Source organism: Trichechus manatus, unplaced genomic scaffold (genome assembly GCF_000243295.1).
Source record: "Trichechus manatus latirostris isolate Lorelei unplaced genomic scaffold, TriManLat1.0 scaffold00112, whole genome shotgun sequence".
Lineage (NCBI taxonomy): Eukaryota > Metazoa > Chordata > Mammalia > Sirenia > Trichechidae > Trichechus > Trichechus manatus.
In genome coordinates this window covers 4407342-4427217 of record NW_004444048.1, presented here as the reverse complement: position 1 = coordinate 4427217, position 19876 = coordinate 4407342, and the positions used below count along the sequence as shown (strand labels likewise).

At 39.1% G+C, this 19876-nt stretch overlaps 1 protein-coding gene across 1 annotated transcript in view; it reads left to right on the top strand.

The window, feature by feature from the left end:
• ITPR2 (inositol 1,4,5-trisphosphate receptor type 2) overlaps positions 1–19876 on the top strand; it is a 596492-nt gene that overhangs the window by 509382 nt on the left and 67234 nt on the right. The window contains exons 46-47 of the mRNA XM_023738100.1: positions 11160–11290; positions 12980–13145. Of these exons, the coding sequence (XP_023593868.1) occupies positions 11160–11290; positions 12980–13145 (297 nt within the window). The remainder of the gene's footprint in view (positions 1–11159; positions 11291–12979; positions 13146–19876) is intronic.

Here is a 19876-nt window from a genome sequence, read left to right as displayed (position 1 = left end):
GAGACACATGGGAACCTCATACCACCAAGAAAGCAGTGCCGGGAGCAGAGCACGTCCTTTGGACCTGAGGTTCCTGTGCTGAGATGCTCCCAGACCAAGGGAAGACTGATGCATCACAAGGACCTTCCTCCAGAGCTGACAGAGAGAGAAAGCCTTCTCCTGGAGCTGATGCCCTGAAATTGGACTTGTAGCGTAATGGACTGTGAGAGAATAAACTTCTCTTTGTTAAAATCATCCACTTGTGGTATTTCTATTAGAGCAGTACTAGATGACTAAGACAGCATCTATGCGAAACCATGACCAACATCATTCTTAATGGAGAGAGGCTGAAAACATTCCCCTTGAGAACAGGAACAAGACAAGGTTGTCCTTTATCACCACTCCTACTTAACATTGTGCTGGAAGTCCTAGCTAGAGCAGTAAGGCAAGAAAAAGAAATAAAAGACATCCAAATTGGTAATGAAGAAGTTAACCTGTCCCAATTTGCAGATGATGTGATACTATAGACAGAAAACCCAAAAGACTTCATGAGAAAACTACTGGAACTAATAGAAAGATTCAGCAGAGTATCAGATTACAAGATAAACATATAAAACTCTGTTGGATTCCTATACACTAATAAAAAGAGTGATGAAAAGGAAATCAGGAAAACAATACCATTTATAATAGCCCCTAAAAAAATAAAATACTTAGGAATAAATCTAACCAGGGATGTAAAAGTCCGATATGAAGAAAACTACAAAACACTACTGCAAGAAACCAAAAGGATCTACATAAATGGAAAAACCTACCACGCTCATGGATAAGTAGACTCAACATTGTGAAAATGACAATTCTACCTGAAGCAATTTACAAACACAATGCAATCTCGATCCAAATACCAACAATGTTCTTTAAAGAGATGGAAAAAGTAATCAGTAACTTTATATGGAAAGGGAAGAAGCCCCAGATAAGTAAAGAACTATTGAAGAAGAATAAAGTAAGAAGACTTGCACTACCTGACCTTAGAACCTACTATACAGCTGTGGTAGTCAAAATATCCTGGTACTGGTACAACGACAGATACATTGACCAGTGGAACAGAATTGAGAACCCAGATGTAAATCCATCCACCTACAGTCACCTGATCTCCAACAAGGGCTGAAATTCCATCAAATGGGGAAAAGACAGTTTTTTTTTAACAAACAATGCTGGCAAAACTGGATGTCCATCTGCAAAAAATGAAACAGGACCTATACCTCACACTATATACAAAACCTAATTCAAAATGGATCGAAGACCTACATATAAAGCTAAAAACTATAAAGTTCATAGAAGAAAAAAATAAGATCAATGCTAGAGGCCCTCATACACGGCATTAGCAGGATACAAACATAACCAACAACATATTAACTCCAGAAGATAAGCTAGATAACTGGGATCCTCTAAAAATTAAACACTTTTATGCTCATCAAAAGATTTCACCAAAAGAGTAAAAAGATAACCTACTGACTGGGAAAAAATTTTTGGCCATTACTAATCAGACAAAGATCTAATCTCTAAAATCTACAAGATAGTGCAAAACCTCAACAGCAAAAAGACAAATAATCCAATTAAAAAATCGGCAAAAGAAATGAACAGACATTTCACCAAAAAGACATTCAAGGGGCCAACAGACATATGAGGAAACGCTTGGGATCACTGGCTGAAATGCAAATCAAAGCCACAATGAGATACCATCTCACTCCAGCATTATTAGCACGGATCAAAAAAACTGGAAATAACAAATGTTGGAGAGGCTGCGGGGAGATCGGAACTCTTATGCAATGCTGGTGGTAATGCAAAATGATACAATAATTTTGGAAAATGATATGGCACTTCCTTAAAATCTGGACATAGAATACCATATGATCCAGCAATCCTACTCCTAGGAATATAACCTAGAGAAATAAGGGCCGTCACACGAATAGACATATGCACAGCCATGTTCATTGCAGCATTATTCAGAATAGCAAAAAGATAGAAACAACCTAGATGCCCATCAACAGATGAATGATTAAATAAACTATGGTATATATACACAATGGAGTATTACACAATGATAAAGAACAATGATGAATCTCTGAAGCTTCTCACAACATGGATATATTTGGAGGGCATTATGCTGAGTGAAAAAGTCAATCACAAAAGAACAAATATTGTATGAGACCACTACTGTAAAAACTCAGGAAAAGGTTTACACACAAAAAGAAACAATCTTTGATGGTTACAAGGGAAGGGAGGGGTGATGGGGGGAGCACTAAGTAGACAGTAGGTAAGTGGTAACTTTGGTAAAGGGTAAGACAGTACACAATACCGTGGAAGCCAGCACAACTTGTACAAGGCAAAGTTATGGAAGCTCCATAGAATCCAAACTCCCTGAGGGAACAAATTGCTGGGCCGAGGGCTGTGGGGACCATGGTGTCTGGGAACATCTAGCTCAACTGGCATAACATAGTTTGTAAAGAATATGTTCTACATTCTACCTTGGTGAGTAGCATCTGGGGTCTTAAAAGCTTGTGAGTGGCCATCGAAGATACTCCACTGGTCTCCCCACTTTGGAAACAAGGGAGAATGAAGAAAACAAAGTACAAGGGAAAGATTATTCCGAAGGACTAATGGACCACAGCTACCAAGGCCTTACCAGACTGAGTCCAGTACAACTAGATGGTGCCCGGCTACCACCACTGACTGCTCTGACAGGGATCACAATAGAGGGTCCTAGACAGAGCTGGAGAAAAATGTAGAACAAAATTCTCACAAAAAAGACCAGACTTACTGACCTGACAGAGACTGGAGAAACTCTGAGGACACCCTTTTAGCTCAGTAATGAAGTCACTCCCAAGGTTCACCCTCCAGTCAAAGATTATACAGGCCCATAAAAAAACAAGACTAAAGGGCACACCATCTCAGGGGTAAGGACTAGAAGGCAGGAGGAGACAGGAAAGCCGGTAATAGGGAACTCAAGGTCAAGAAGGGAGAGTGTTGACATGTCATGGGGTTGTTAACCAATGTCATAAAACAATATGTGTACTAACTGTTTAATGAGAAACTATCTGTTCTGTAAAACTTCATCTAAAGTACAATAAAAAAAAATTAAAAATATTAAAAAAACAAACTTCTACAACCCATTATTCACCTAACACACATATAAAGAACATAACTTCCCATTTCTCTCTGGACAGATGAGGACAATTGTCTCTCCCAGGCTTGTTGCTCCAGGGGAAAATCTCTGTCTCTCTTTAAACTTCAAAAGACCTAGGAGCTGGGGGAAGATTTTGCAGGAAAAACTCCCAGTGAAGGGAGGAAAGCAAGGATTCACGCTGTGGTAGTGGAGGTGTTTCAGTCCTGGAAGTGTATCAGAGATACTGTTGAGAACCAAAGACAGTGGCAATAGCTTTTCACAATTAGAGATCATTCCAAAATCAATAAGAAACATGGAAATGTCATTATTAAGCTAGTCTTTCTTCTGTATCCTTTTAGTATTTGACATGGGAAGTGATAAAATTCATCTCATTGAAAATTCCATGGATCTGCTCTTCTAGTCCTTGCCGCCTTTAAATTTTGGCCCACCACCTACCCACTGCTGTCCAGTCGCTTCCATAGTGACCCTGTAGGACAGAGTAGAACTGCCCCACAGGGTTTCCAAGGCTATAAATCTTTACGGAAGCAAACTGCCATGTCTTTCTCCTGCGGAGCAGTTGGTGAGTTCGAACCACTGACCTTTTGGTTAGCAGCTGAGTGCCTTAACTGCTGCACCACCAAGGCTCCTCAAATTTTGGCCACATGTATTTAAATGTAAACGTATGCTCAAAGCACGGGCCTGGTCTTTGTTGTGCAGTGTATGTCACTCAGATTTAAAAATAACTTTTCTGTCTCAGACCAGGATTAAAATTTAATTTGCAAACCCTAGTGTGCATTTGTGATAGCCTTAGTTTGTTACCCTGTGGTGAGCAGGTCCACATTACAAAAAGCTCAGACATACACAGTAGCATAATAACAAGCCTCGGGGTGATCTGGCGGCAGAGCTGCCAGCTCCTGAGGAAGGCTCCTGTGGATGTGGGGAAGGTTATTGTCCCAACAGCAGAAAATTCACACAGTAACTGGCAACCAACTGTGGTTTAAAAAAATAAAATAACTTTTATTTCATTTGCTCTAGACTTCCTGGACAAAAATATTCACACACACTAAAACAATAATAGCATCCAAAAAAGACCCGATTTTCTAGAAAAGCAATGCATTTTGGGGGCAATTTACAAAATAAAATCAAAATGATTTTGTAAGTCAAAATTAGAATGTACAGAAAAAAGAGGAAGTTCACAGATGTTCAGCATTTACGAGTAATTCAAATTTGATATGTTTTGGTATTTTTCTTTAATAGACAATATTTATGAATACTAGAAAACAGTGCTCTATACTTTGGTTTTCTGCCAGGTGCCCAGGTTTTTTTTGTTTTTATTTCCTAGTTAAAAAAATTTTAAATCAACATTTTCCTAATGAATTGATTTTACTTAAAGTCTTAGACTAACAAATAAGAAGTTTCCAGTTTCACTCAGAATGTTTCCCAATGATAATCTGTTACTTTCTAAGAAACCGTGATAAAACTGATTATTTTAAATATCAAAGTAGAAAAAATAGCAGTTATTAAATACTGTTGTTCAAGCATGTCCATATTTATTAAAATATTTATAGACTAACACCTTAGGAGAAAATATTTAAGAGTTTTCAGAGTTAATAGAATATATTTTTATTCCTTTCCTCATATGAAACATTTTATTTGTACACTGAATTAAGAAAAAATACTTTATTCTACTAATACTCAACTGAAATTTAGGATAATTTAACATATCATTCAAGTATAGAATTTTTTAATTGTGTTAAAAAACTTAACTTTTCATAAAATTTAGCAACATCCAGCAGTGATAATGATAAGAATTATGATAGCTATTTATTGAGCCATAACTGTGTACTAAACACTGCTGGGAGTTCCTTACATGCATATATTTAGTTCTCGTAAATGTTTGCACATTAAAAGTCTATTTTCACTAAATCTTTCTTTTTGCTCTAAAACAACCATACTTTTTCACTTCTTTTATTATTACCTCTGTTTTTTTTTTTTTTTCATTATTCCCTTTTATCTTAGATCAGACGGATCTTTAATCTTTTCTTTGTGACCATCTGTTCCCTCTCTTCCTATTAACACTCTTTGTTATTGTTAGCTGCCCTAGAGTTGGCCCTCAACTCGTGGCAACCTGTGCCCAAGGGAGCAAAATGCTGCCTGGTCTTACACCATCCCCATGATCGATTTCAGATTGATCAGACCCTTGAGATCCACAGGGTTTTCATTGGCTGATTTTTGGAAGTAGTTCGTCAGGCCTTTCTTCCTAGTCTGTTGAAAGCTCCACTGAAACGTGTTCAGCATCACAGCAACTCTGAAGCCTCCACTGACAGATGGGTGGTAGCTGAGCATGGTGTGCATTGGTTGGGAATCATACCCAGGTCTCTCTCATGGAAGGCAAGAATTTTACCACTAAACCACCACTTCCCCCACTGGTCGTAATTAAACCTCCTTCTGCATTCTGTTATCCCCCAAAGCTAATATCCTATCAGTCTCCTTCCTTTCAGTACCTAATTTCTCTATAAAACAATTGGCCCACACTCCCTCCTTCAGTTTTTGCATCAGTATCTTTCCCTTGGAGAGTTGATGGCGCAGTGGTTAAGCATTTAGCTGCTAACCAAAAGGTCAGCAGTTCGAATCCACCATCTCCTCCTTGGAAACGCTATTGGGCAGTTCTGCTGTGTCCTATATGGTTGCTATGAGTCAGAATCGACTCGACGACAGTTGGTTTATCTTCCCTTAATGATTTGATGGCCTAATTGGTAATTCCAGTGGCCTTTTCTTGTTTCTCATTGCCTTGACTCCTCTGTAATTTTGACATGACCTTCTCCATCTTTATTTTGTTCCTTAAATTTGGATCAAAGTACTCTCCCAGCTCTCTTATTCCTTTGACTTTTTAAAATGCCTTCTCATTTTCTCACCCAATAAACATAAAAATCATCTGAGATTCTTTTCCTTGTCTTCATCAAAACATCTTAAATCCAGTTCTTCCTTCTAAATTGTCTGTTTCTATGGTCTAATGGAACCATCCTTTTCCCAAGTCACGCCTGGCTGGAAGCCTCAGCATAATATTTAATGCTGCCTTCTCCCTCCTTCCTAAAGCCCCATCAGCTCCTGGTCTTTCATTCCTTGCATTGTCTCTCACATCCTTTCCATTCTCACTGCCATTACCCTGGTTAAGGTTTATAGTCCATCATGTCTGAATTATTGCAACTGCCTCCTAAGTGGTCTTTCTGCCTCCAGTCATTCTCTTCTCTTCAATTCGCCCAGTATATCACTACTAGACTACTTGTCAGAAATCACTGCTTTGAATATATCCTCCCCTACCTACAGCTTAACCTTTCCATGATGCTGCATTGCCTTCTGAGTAAAATCTGAACTCCTTAGAGCTTCACAGAGAGCTCCCAGTTAACTCTCCAGCTTTATCTTCCACTCCTCTAGTGCATGCATACTGGTTTATTTGCTGTTTAACATGTAAGCATGTCTTTTTCTACTTCTATCCTGCCTTGTGAAATGTTTTTCTACTCCTATCTTATGCTATGGAATATTCAAGCCTAAACTCATTGTGTATATTTTTAATGGACTCCCCTCTAATTATCTCTGGTATTAAATGTTTCCCTCTTCTGTCTGAACACTTTGCCTCACTTCTGCGGCTTTCATCACATGTTAATTTGTCTTGTTATTTGAATATTTGTTTTATCTTTTGCTATTTTACCAACTAGATGGTGAGCTGGGGGCAGTGGTGGTTCAGTGGGAGAATTCTCTCCTTCCTTGAAAAAGATCCTGGTTTAATTCCCGGCCAATGTGCCTCATGCAAAACCTCTACCAATCTGTCAGTGGAGGCTTGTGTGTTGCTATGATGCTGAACAGGTCTCAGCAGAGCTTCCAGGCTAAGAATGCCTAGGAAGAAAGCCCTGGTGATCTACTTCCAAAAAATCAGCCAATAAAAGCTCTACAGAGCACAACAGTTTGATCCCATTGTGCATGGGATCACCATGAGTTGAGGGATGATTCAACGGCAGCGAACAACAGCAGGTGGTAAACCACCTTGTCCTTGTTTACAATTCTCTAGTAGCTCCCCATAGCTTTTGGGATAAAGTTTAAACTCTTCACCTTGGTGTATGAAGCTCTCCATGACCTGTTCCCCGCTTGCTTTTCCTCTCATGTCTTCACCACTTTTCTGCATACACCGAAACCCCAGCCATTGCAATCCACCTGCAGTTCCACAAACATCCCAGGTGCTTGTATGCCTGTTTGCCTTTGCACAGCCCATTTTATCTGCCTGGCACGTCTTACCTCACTAATCTACTGGCTAAGCATGCTTCTTTTTCATGACTCAACTCAGGATGCCGTCCCTGACGCCCCCGTCTGAAAGAAGCACTTCCATCATGCCTCCATGGCACCCAGTAATATTGCACTGCCTTTGTCCTTTTGCTGGGGTATTTTTCTTAGTGGACCCTAAATTTCTTAGGGACTGGGACACTTTCATTGTTCCCACCTCTATTCCTAATTCCTGGCCTAGAGGCCCCTGTTGCAGTGAAACGAGGCAGGTGTGGCGTGGGGAAGGACAGCTGGTCATGCAGGTAGGTCTCCACAAGGTGGCATTTACTTTGGTGAATTTACCATGACTCAGAGTCTGGCTTTCCACCTGAAGGCCTGGGAACTTGGCATAACATAGTGAGATTCGGTCCGTCTCACAAAGGTAGAACTGCATGAACCAAGCTCATTGAGGCTAATATATCAAACCAACATGCCCATGTACTGATTATTTTTGAGCAAGATGACTGGACTATTGCTGGCATTGACCTGACCTGAGCATTCTCCCCTATTTGCATGCTACACAGAAAGCCAGTTCTCTCAGTATATATTTGCAGCCAGTCTATTTATTTTTCACAAGCTAATTACATTGTGAATTGTGTGTAGAGTTTACAAGTTCACCTCTAAGAGAACAAACAGCTTCATTTCCAAATTCTTCGGAAGACGTGGGAGCATTACCTTGTAGCTTCTGTGTACTGATTAATCTAGCACTTAGTTTCTAATAAGCATTTATTGTGACAAAAGCAGGTAGTAGCTGAACAAATAAATGAATGCAGATCATGCCACTAAATATATAACTGCTTTGATTGAAAGTCTAACTGTTGTAAGTAGCATGTAGGCATATTCCAGATGGCCTCATTATTCAAAAACCACATTTCTCCTTAAAACTTTCTTTTAACTTTCTTACACATTTCTAACTATTTTTCCTCTCATCCTTCTTAGCCATCATGTTAGAACCCACCACCGGGCTTTGGGAAGTTAACCAGCATGGTACAACCTGAGCTTTCTCCACTGCTTTCTCTGGCTTCCTTGTCTACTGCTGCTCTGACTGATACCACCACAAGCCATACCTATTCCCCATTTCTTCTTCCTCCTAAAGGAGTTGTATTTCTCCTTCTTTCTAAATCAGAATGTGCCTTAGGACTCACCTGGAAGGTAAGTGGTCAAGCCCAGACTCTGCCTCTCCTCTTCTCAAGGTGCATCCCAGAATATTTTAACCCTTTCAAGATCCGAGGGACAAAAGGTATCCCACCCACTTTTTATGTCTCTGAAATTCTTTGGAAAAGGGGTAGCCTGATTTTAATGCGTGTTTAGCCTCAAGATAGGAACCTTTTGACATGCATGAAACTCAAAAATCCTGAGTGTGAGACTCCTTGTTTTTTAGATTGAGCATTGTCCTAGGTCATGCCTCCCGAATATGTGAATTTTCTAAACTTTTGACAGGTTTGCCTTTATCTTTGTGAGATAAGCCCCCTCACTAAGTTTCCCAGTTACTATATTCTTGTGAGAATGTATTATAGCGAGATTAAGCTATTGCCAGTCTTCATTCAGTCATAGTGGCCATTTTATCCTTTATGCCATTCATTGTTTCCAGGTGTTACTGACTCCGTTCTTTTCTAGCCTCTGAACAGTAAATAATGCCTTTCCAATAAGAAATAATGTATTGAAGTGGTACTTTTCAAGAGATTGGAGCTCCTATATGTTATTCTTACCCTGCATTCAATCTTAGGGCCCAGTCACTGCTTCCATGTGCAGCAAGTGGAATGCACCACTGTGAGCAGTTCTGCAGTATTCCAGGGGATCTGTTTCTGCTTCTTAGCTGTTAGTAATGCTTTTACTATGAAGAATACAGAGTAGTGGTAATTTTCCTGAGATTCAAATTCCTTTAATTTTATTTATTTTGCCTCTAAGTATTGCTTTTGCAGTAATTAAGAATGCATTGTAGTGGTAATTTTTCTGAGATAAAAAAATTTCTTGGCTTTATTTGGTCTGTAAGTACTTTTGCAGTAAGGAAGATAGCATTGTACCATGTTATGAAAAGTTTTATGAAAAATAGTGAAAAGGCTAAGGAGACTAGAATAAAATATACATGCAGTCATTCCAGGTGCCTTCATGTTTTACCTCATGTTTTGCAAATTTTCAAGAAATAAAATAAAGAAAACTAAAAAAACAAAACAAAACAAAACAAAAAAAAACCCCGATTTTATCATTGACTCATATTGGCAGGATTTATGTCATCCAGAGGTCACTGGTACATATGTGATTCCAGATAATGGGTATCAAAACCCATAAATTATAACAAAAATTCTGAGTTGGTCCTTTAATCAGCATGCCTTCATTAGTGGAAACACATCATATCAACAAAAAATTCAAGAGAAAATAATTGCTTCTTGAAAGGGTTAAAAAGAAACAGCTTCAAGTAAAGTAAAAATATTGGGAGCCCCTCATCCATGTGATGCTAAAATAAAGTCAGCTCAGAAGAGGAAAATGAGTCATTTCATAACAAAATACCAAACAGGTTGTTAGTCTTGGATCATGTAGACAAAACTAGACTGAATTTTTTTTTTTTTTTTGGTTGTTGTTGTTTTACACTTACTTGTATGTTAACACGCAGAGTGTGGCTACATAATTCCAAAATTTAATGCTGAGCTCTGGTGGCGCAACGGTTAAGTGCTCAGCTGCTAACTGAAAGGTCAGAGGTTTGAACCCATCAGCAGCTCCATGGAAGAGAAAAGACCTGGAGATCTGCTCCCATAAAGATTATAGCCTAGGAAACCCTATGGGGCAGTTCTACTCTGTCATATAGGGTCACTGTGAGTCAGAATCGACTCAACGGCACACAACACGATAGTTAATTATCCTTGTAATGAGAAAAATGCATTTCTCTCACTTGCCAATATTAGGAAATCCTAACTCTAATATCCAATTTAGTATGAATTTTTTGCTATTTTAAGTGGCTTGGAAATTATGTTGCAAGTTTGGTAACTTTATCTTTGAAAAAATGGCTAGGAATTTTTCTGTCTCCCCATTTCTCCCTAAATAGAATTTTACACATAAATACAATGTGCTTCTCATCAGCAGCCACAAGTTGGTCATTAAGAAAACTTAGACCCTTAACCTGAATAATGAAATAACAATATCTGTCCAAATATGTAAGCACTTACTTTGTGTGTGTGCCAATCTCTGTGCAAAGTGTTACCTTAATTAAACATAGTCCTTACACAAACCTATAAAGAGTTTAATCCTTAAACAACCATCCCTCTTTCACAGATGAAGACATTGAGATTATGAACTTGTCCAAGTCCCAATATTGTCACAGTAGAATGTGAAGCCAGGTCTGTCTGGCTCCTGTGTTCATGCTCTGTCCCCTACACTATTTTTGTCTTCTGGGTCAGTTGGCTGGGTTTTCAGGAGATGGTACTGTAATCAACCAGCACCACAACAATGCACAATGAACATTAGCCTTTTTATATTTTACCCTTTTAATTCTATTTTCTGCCTATGGAAAAAAAATTATTTCAGGACATTGTACGTGCAAATTTGTCTGTATGTGTTAGTCATGTGTTGCCGCATGAAACAGATGTTATGTGACTTCAAGATATTGTGTCATGACACAATTATAAAGAAATAAATCCTTGGAAATGGAATAATAATATACTTATTCAATGTAAGTTTGTTACATTGTTTAATTTGTGTGGTTTTATAGGTGATGAAGAGTATGAAGATGGAATTGAAAGGATGTGTGACACTCTGCTTATGTGCATCGTCACTGTATTAAACCAGGGCCTCAGGAACGGTGGAGGTGTGGGAGATGTGCTGAGAAGGCCCTCAAAAGATGTAAGTGGAAGGAAAAGTAGTTTTTCAAGAACCGTGTACTCATTTTTTTAGCTTTTGAAAATAGCGTTTACATTATGGCTTTTGTTTTCAGGGTAATATGTTGTGTCATTTGCTTCAAAGTATAATGACGGCCATTAAAACCAATTAATTGTATACTAGGATTACCTAGAAACAGCTAATGTACTAAAAATCTATGTATGTGTCTTGGTCATCTAGTGCTGCTCTAACAGAAATACCACAAGTGGATGTCTTTAACAAAGAGAAGTTTATTCTCTCACAGTCTAGTAGGCGACAAGTCCAAATTTAGGGCGTCAGCTCCAGGGGAACACTTTCTCTGTCAGCTCTGGAGGAAGGTCTGTGTCATCAAGCTTCCCTTGGTCTGGAAGTTCCTTGTGATGCATTAGTCTTCCCTTGGTCTGGCAGCATCTCAGCGCAGGAACCTCAGGTCCAAAGGACATGCTCTGCTCCCGGCACTGCTTTCTTGGTGGTATGAGGTTCACCTGTGTGTCTCTGCTTGCCTCTCTCTTTTATATCTCAAAAGAGATTGGATTAAGACACTATCTAATCTTGTAAACCTCATCAGTATAACCTCATCACAGTGATAGAATTTACAACACATAAGGAGACCACGTATAACCTCATGATAGCGATAGAGTTTACAACACAAAAGGAAATCCCATCAGATTACACCATCATACAATACTGGGAATCACAACCCAGCCAAGTTGACAGATACTTTTGGGGGACACAATTCAATCCATGAGGTATGTTAGTAGAGTTATGACATTTATCCAGGTTTGATCTGTGTATAGTATTACAGTAAGGAAATCATGATGGAGAACTTTGTATAGGAGTTTATTGTTACATAAATAAGAGAAACTAGGCTGCCCCTTGTCTGTCATGTTTCTCAGGTATGAAAATTTACTCTTTCCTTCTGCGTAGGAATAGCATCCATTATTTATCCATGATGAATATAAAATTTGAACAGATTCTAATAGAATTTCATATAGTAAAATGGCAAGGCTGAAAAAAATCTCATTATCTGCAAAATGTCAAGAATCAGGCTGGGGGCTCTAAAAATCTCAGTTCTGTATAGGCGAGCTATATAGTGTTGTCCAGCCATCTAGCATTTCATAACCTCAGGCCCCTCATCTATGAGACAACTGTATTAAATGATCTCTAATATGTATTTTAATATTGTTCGTTGATGGAAATAAGGTTGAACTGTATGTACTTGACCCTATGAAGCCAAGAAAGAAACCTACTTCAGAAACTGACAAGTCATTAGGTCTTCCTTAGGTCTCTAATTGCTGACCTTTGGAATTACTGTTTAAATGCCTTTCGTGCGGCTTCTGGGATAGGGGCCACTGCAACAAAACGCGTTCGGCAGAATGACATAGTAAAGTGGTTGCTAATGAAAGGTAAGTCCCTCCATTAGAAAAGAAATGTGTTAGTCATAGAGAAAAGAAAGCGTTCTTGGGAACTGGCCTGGAAGTTTTTCTCACGACTCCTAAAGAAAAGAAAAGCTAAGACAGAAAGTATGTCTTATGTTTCCAACTTGGAAGAGTATTTTATATTCATTTAGCAAATATTTATTGCGTATTATCTTCTATGCTAAGCAATGTGCTAAATGAACATGTCTTGAAAGTGCATATGTATATTTACATGTATATATAATTTGTTTTTCAGGAGCCTTTGTTTGCTGCCCGGGTGGTTTATGATCTTCTGTTTTTTTTCATTGTTATCATTATTGTTCTTAACTTGATTTTTGGTGTTATCATTGATACCTTTGCTGATCTCAGAAGTGAAAAACAGAAAAAAGAAGAAATTCTAAAGACAACCTGCTTTATCTGTGGTATGTGCTCTCAAAATGCTAAAATAATGGACAAAAAAACTACTTAGCAGAAAGGAAGGGCTAAAATGACTTATTTGTCATGCTTTTGGAAAAATTATTTCAAAACGAAGGCTGGACAAAATTCAGATTATGTAACTGGGCATTGGACTAGAGTTCTCTGCTTCCATAAATAGATGGAAGAATTACATGGCAAAGCTTTCCTGTCATTATTTCTGCAATTTGTATGATTCTTTGACTATAGAATGTGATACAAAATGCCCAAAGTGTCCACAAACTGGCAAATAGGTTTTTAATTTACTGTAGTAACATATAAATTAAACACTAGAATGATTTTTATTTTATTTTGTTAGATTATGAATCCAAAGGTGATTTTTCCAGCAGCTGGAATTTCTACTAACTGATATTACTGTATTTTGGATTCTGAACTATACCGTCTTTCAGTTTTTAAGCAAACTCTCTCTCTCTCTTTCTCTCTCTCTCTGCCTCCCTTTGTCACTTCCTCCCTCCCCTTCTCTGTGTCCCTCTCTCCCTTTGTCTGAATACACTGTCCTCCTCTTTCCTCCTCACCAGCTCTCTCTGGCCCACCCAACTGTCTCTTTGCCCTCATCGTTCTCTTTGATTCCACCCCCTCTGCCATGCACATCAGCCCTTTCTGCCCTCAGTTGTTTCTGTAGTTGGTCTCTGATCACCCTAGAATCCTTTCCCTTCCTTGAATTATCACCAACTCCAGGTTACAGTTACCATTCATTTTTGTGTGTCAGGTTGAAGAATCTTTTGGAAAAAGTTATAAAACAAGCCTAAGAGCATCACTATAATGTTGGTCTATATAACTTAAATTTGGCCCTGAATAAATCCCATTCCCTCCTTAGTTCATCTTTGGTTAACTGTCTCATTCCCCTCCACGGCTCTCTCAAACCTTTCCGACATTCCTCCAACAGATGGAAGGGTACCAGGTAATAACATGTAATAATATGCTAATTCTGAGAAATAAATGTAAATAAGACTTACCCTGCTTCCAGGGTGTTCACAATCAAATGTGGGGTACAAGCATAATGAAGAGCATCCCTGCTTAATGTGTTAAGGGAAATGTTGAAGGCGTTCACGGGGACCCGCAAGTCCCTAAAAGAGAGGCACCTCTGCAGTTGTGGTGGTTGTTGTTCCTGTTGTCAGTTGCCATCGAGTTGGCTCTGTCCGACTCATGCTGACCCCGTTTACAACAGAACAGAATGTTGCCCAGTCCTGTGCCATCTTCACAATCATCGGTATGCTCAAGTCCACTGATGTGGCCCCTGTGTATTTTGAGTGCCCTCCCACCCAGGGGACTCATCTTCCAGCACTATATCGGACAATATTCTCTTGACATCTATAGGATTTTCACTGGCTAATTTTTGGAACTAGACCGCCAGGCCTTTCTTTCTAGTCTGTCTTAGTCTGGAAGCTCTGCTAAAACCTGTCCATCATGGGTGGCTCTGCTGGTACTTAAAATCCTTGTGGCATAGCTTCCAGCATTGGAGCAACACACAAGCCACCACAGAACAACAAAGCGACAGACAGGTTCAGGTTGGGTAAGGGGCAGGAAGGAAAGAGTTGGGAAAAGCTTCTAAGAAGAAATGGTGACTGAGGTCAAGGTAAAGGATGAAAAAGAGCCAGATCAAAGTGGGTAGAAGCATAGGGGCCAGCATAAACAAAGGCATAGAAAGGAAAACAGCACAATGAATGTCCCCACTTACTCTAAGCAGTTCATTGTTTCTGAAGAATGAAATTCAGAGCAGGGCATACCAAGAGATGAGGTGGGTCAGATGATGCAAGGTCTGTATGTTAAGCAGCTTGAACTTAATTCTGTGGATTTATAGAGGGTAGTGAACCATGAAGGAACTTTAAGCTTAAGAGTGCAGGGTCCAATTTTTGTTTTACAGCATGGTGGCAGCTATGGGAAGGTCATTCATCAGGAGACAATACTGGAGGCAAACTAACTGGTAGGAGAGTATTGCATAGTCCAAGTGAAAGGTAATGAAAGCTTGGTCCAGGAAAGTTAGTGGTGGCAATATTAAGGGTAGAGGTCAAAGTTAAGCAATCTTTAGGAAATAGAATTTTTAGATCTTGGTGGCTAGGAGTGGGTTAGGAGTTGTAGGTTGGGTGACTAGGTGGATGGGAATACAAACAATTGAGTTTCAGAATAGAAGAAATACAATTTAAGGTAGGAATATATTGAGTTCAGCTTTGGAAATTTTGAAAGTGAGATGTATAGTGGACATCCCAGTGAGATTCATCCAGCACATGAATGAGAATATATGGGTCTGAGTCTCAGAGAATGAGTCTACATTGAAGACAATAGCTGGAGAATCCTCAGTCTGTTTGTGATAGTAAAATCTTGACTGTGAAGGAGATTTCCAGGGGGAGTATGTAGAATGAGAAGAGTAGAGCTGGAAAACACTAGCATTGAAGAGTTAGAAGTAGAGGAGCACATACAAGACACTGAGAGCTTCAAGTCAGAATGGCATGAGGGGAACCAGGAACCTATGGCCATGAGGAAGTGAGGGGAAAAAAATAGCCTTGGGAAGAAAGGAATTATTGGCTATGTCAAAGCAGAGAGGGCTGATGACATATGAACTGAAACAGAGCCTTTGGATTCCTTATTTAGGAAGCTTTGAGGATTTTAGGTAGTTTTCTCAGCGAGGTAAGGAAAGATTGCATATTGCAATATGCTGGGGAGGGACTTGCTGGAAGGAATTGAGAAAGAAAGAAGAGTTTTCTCTTTGTATGTCTAGATTAGAAGGGGGCAGAGCACGATTGATGTGTTGCCAAGGTATATGTCAACACAAGGTTTTGGGGACTTCGGGAAGAGAAAAATATACCTAGAGACTGAGGATACTCCTTCAATCTTAGAAAGAAAATATGGCTCCTACCTTTTTGAAAAAAAAATGAACCACACCCTAAATACTTTCTTTTTTCTGTTTTTTCTCTTCTCTAAATGAAACCTATTTCTACTTTTATTTCTTCACATTTAATTACCACTTCTTTTTCTTCTCCTGTAGTCTAAATTTCTGCATGTGTATTTTCTTCCTTTCCATGTCTTCTCAGAGTAAAACAGATCCCTCAGCCTTTTAAAGGATGATGCTTCTCTTCACTTGTGTCTGTGGTTCTCTTAAATGTCACCTTTTCTGGGCCTGTCCTGTCTACCATCATCATCGTCTTTTTCAAAAGCAAAAATGATTATTTTATTATTTACTGAATGCTTACTATCCATCTGGCTCTTTATTTAGGTTTATTTCCCTTAATTTTATTCTGAAAAATAATACTATATATTATGTATGTTACCAACTCTTAATAAATATGGAAACAGAGACTCAGATCCCATCAACAGTGGAGTCAAGATTTGAACCCAGAACTACCTAATACTAAAGTCTTTTAAACTATACAACTCTCCTTAAATGGCAGTGATAATTAGGTTCTTACTCAAGGACATCAAGCCTGGGACAGATCTGAGTTGAGGGGTGTAGTGCTGTGGGCAGAGCCATTGTGTGGAAGGGCGAGACCCCGGGGGGAAAATGGTGCTGCCCTTGACAACCTTCCTGAGTGTCTCATGGTCCTGCTTTCACACTGCTTTCTCTAAGCTCTTTTCTTTATGATCATAACTATCATGTCAGCACAGTATCTTGAAAAAGGGATCTCTCTGGAAGAATGTACCAGAAGGATGGGTGCCCCATTCTAAGACATGCTCCTGTCTTCTATATCCTAATGACAAAAAAAATGAAAAAAAGAAAATTAATCCATTACTAAACCACAGTTTCTGCTCCACTAAGCTTTTCCTTCACTGTCAAAATTCTCATTGGCTTTTTACAGTTATTAAAAGGTCTATAGCCTATAAACTCCTTAAAACATCACAGTAACCCTCATCACCAATTAAAATGTTTCTCTCAAATCTCACCATCAATTACCTTCTGATCTTTTCTTCCACCTCTGATTGCTCATTTTCTGGTCCCACCACAGGGTCTTATTCCTTCTCCCAACCACTGATTTTATCCTTGACCCCTTGTCTCTTCTCTCTGTACTCCTTTTTGAATATGACTTTTATGCAGATTATTACCAAGCATGTACTCCTAGTTCTGATTCCTCCCTAGGCTTTTGTCCTCTGTTTTCAATTGTTTGCTGCACATCTAGGCATATATGTCTTATTGGCAGACAAACGCACCATGTCTAAAAACCAATGCACCATCCCTTTCTATCTCTTTCCTCTAACCCAGCTCCTTATCCTGACTTCCATATTGCAGTTAATGATATCTCATTGTGCTTTGAGTAATCTAGGCTGGGAACCTCACACTTTTAGCAGCTCCTTTTTTCTCTTCCAGGTTCGCTTGTTACCATGTGTTAATAAATTTGCTTTCACAGTCTCACATCCTTCCACATATTCCTGCTGCCACACCGTGACTTGTCACACTGCCAAGTGGCTTGCTCAGTGTTGCCAGACTAATTTTTCCATTTTGATTTTCATAATTTCCCTACTCAAAAAAAATCAATAGCATTGTACATTTTATAACTCTGAAACTCTAATTTTGCTGGTATATAAGGTATCCCACATTCTGGCCCCTTTTCTTTTTTGTCTACCGTTTCACCGATTCTTCTCCCATTTATAGGTCAAACTTCAGTCCAACTGTATTTCTCACCTTTAACTTGCCCAGACTCTCCAGGTGTTCTCAGTTAAGGTGTTCCATTTAAAATGCCCAGTCTCCTAAGCTATTGCCCTCTTGCCTTCTCTCTGAGGCCCAGCTCTAATGTCATTATTCCATGACGCTTTCTCTGATCTTAACAACCAGAAGGGAATGTGCCTCTTCTGAAGTCCTCACATCACACTCAGCTATATCGTACTGCACATATTTTTATTGTCTCACCTCCTCTACTACATGCTGTGCACTGTTGTATTACAGAAAGCGCATGCATGAGCTTTCCAGTCACACAGACATAGGTCTACACTGGCTTCACATCCTGGTGGTGTGTTGTTGGCCAAGTTTCTCATCACCTTGAACTATTGTTTGCTCATCTGGAAAGTGGGGAATATAATGCCATGTTTTGTGGTTGTGGTGAGTATAAATGAGATCATGTGTATCAAAATCCCTAGCACAAGGCTTAACTGAGAGTAAGTCCTGAATATGTTAATGTCTCTTCTTTAAGTGATCCATGTCTTGTCCATTTTTATGCCTCCTTAGTATATATACATATAAAAAAAATATGTTGTCATCGAGTTGATTCTGACTCATAGCTACCCTATACGACAGAGTAGAACTGCCCCATAGGGTTTCCAAGGAGCGCCTGGTGGATTTGAACTGCTAACCTTTTGGTTAGCAACTGAGCTCTTAACCACTACACCACTAGGGTTTCTCTTAGTATGTATAGGAAGTTATTAATAAATATTTGCTTAATGAATGACTACCCGATAAATCAACCCCAAATTAACATGGTCCCTATCCTTATAAAGGAAGTAAATATTAAATGGCCATATGCTGCAAACAGACAAAAAACCAGGGTGCACTAATGCCAGGTTGTTCTAAAATTCATCACATGCAGAGTATTGTTTCTGTGGAGTACAAGTGCCTACAGGGATGTTGTTGCTAGTTGCCATTAATTCAGTTCTGATTCATGGTGACCCAATATGTGTCACAGTAGAACTGTGGTCCATAGGATTGTCTTTTCAGAAGTGGATTGCCAGGCCTGTCTTCTGAGGCTCCTCTGGGTGGGTTTGAACCAAGCTTTCGGCTAGTAGTCATATACTTAACTGTCTGTGCCATCCGTGGACTCCCAATGCCCACAGGGATATGGAATGATGTATCAGGAGGCATGGGGAGATGTTAGATCAATATGGTCTATTTTCTGAAAGCTTCATGTTTATTAAAATCTTTGAGGGGACATTTAAGTAATTTAACCTACGAGTAAATTTAAATAGTATTTTTATTTTAGAAAAAAATAGAATATTGTAAAGTAGAACAAGTTTAGTGCAAATTTTAAAAATAAAATACAGCGTTATAAGAAAAATCGGAAATTGGTGCCAGGCACTCTAAACTGCTAAGTCCTGTGATCTCAGGAGCACAAAGTTGTATACATTTCTGGCTGTCTTCCCTTAAAGGGCCTGCAGCAGAAACATGTAAGAAGCACTGTGATAATGTTTATCTAGATATGCACTCATTCCTAGAATTACTTACCACATATAAGATATCATACATACCATATATATTATAAACCAATACCGAACCCACTGCCAAGTCATTTCCAACTCATAGCAACCTTATAGGACAGAGTAGAACTGCCCCATAGGATTTCCAAGGCTGTAAATCTATATGGAAGTAGACTGCCACATATTTCTCCCATAGAGCGGCTGTTGGGTTCAAACCGCCGATCTTTTGGTTAAGAACTGAGCATTTTAACCACTGTGCTACCAGGGATCCTATGTAAATTTTAGGAACATTAAAAGCAGTTGGAATATTTTAGGGCTATTGTATAGCAGGCTGTAAAAGAGTTGTGATTAAGCTAGAAATGATTCTTGAAGAATTGGGTGTTAAATTGTGATCCAAAGAGAGATATGGTATCAATACTTCCGGGCAACATGGTGCTATAGTCAGAAGTGCCATGCTGTCCCTGCGCAGCAAAGATCTAAAAAACTAAGTCAAACAGAGTCACACCTAAATCCTGAAACCCTGAAATCAAATGAAGAGATAAAGAACTCAGTCAAGCACCAAATG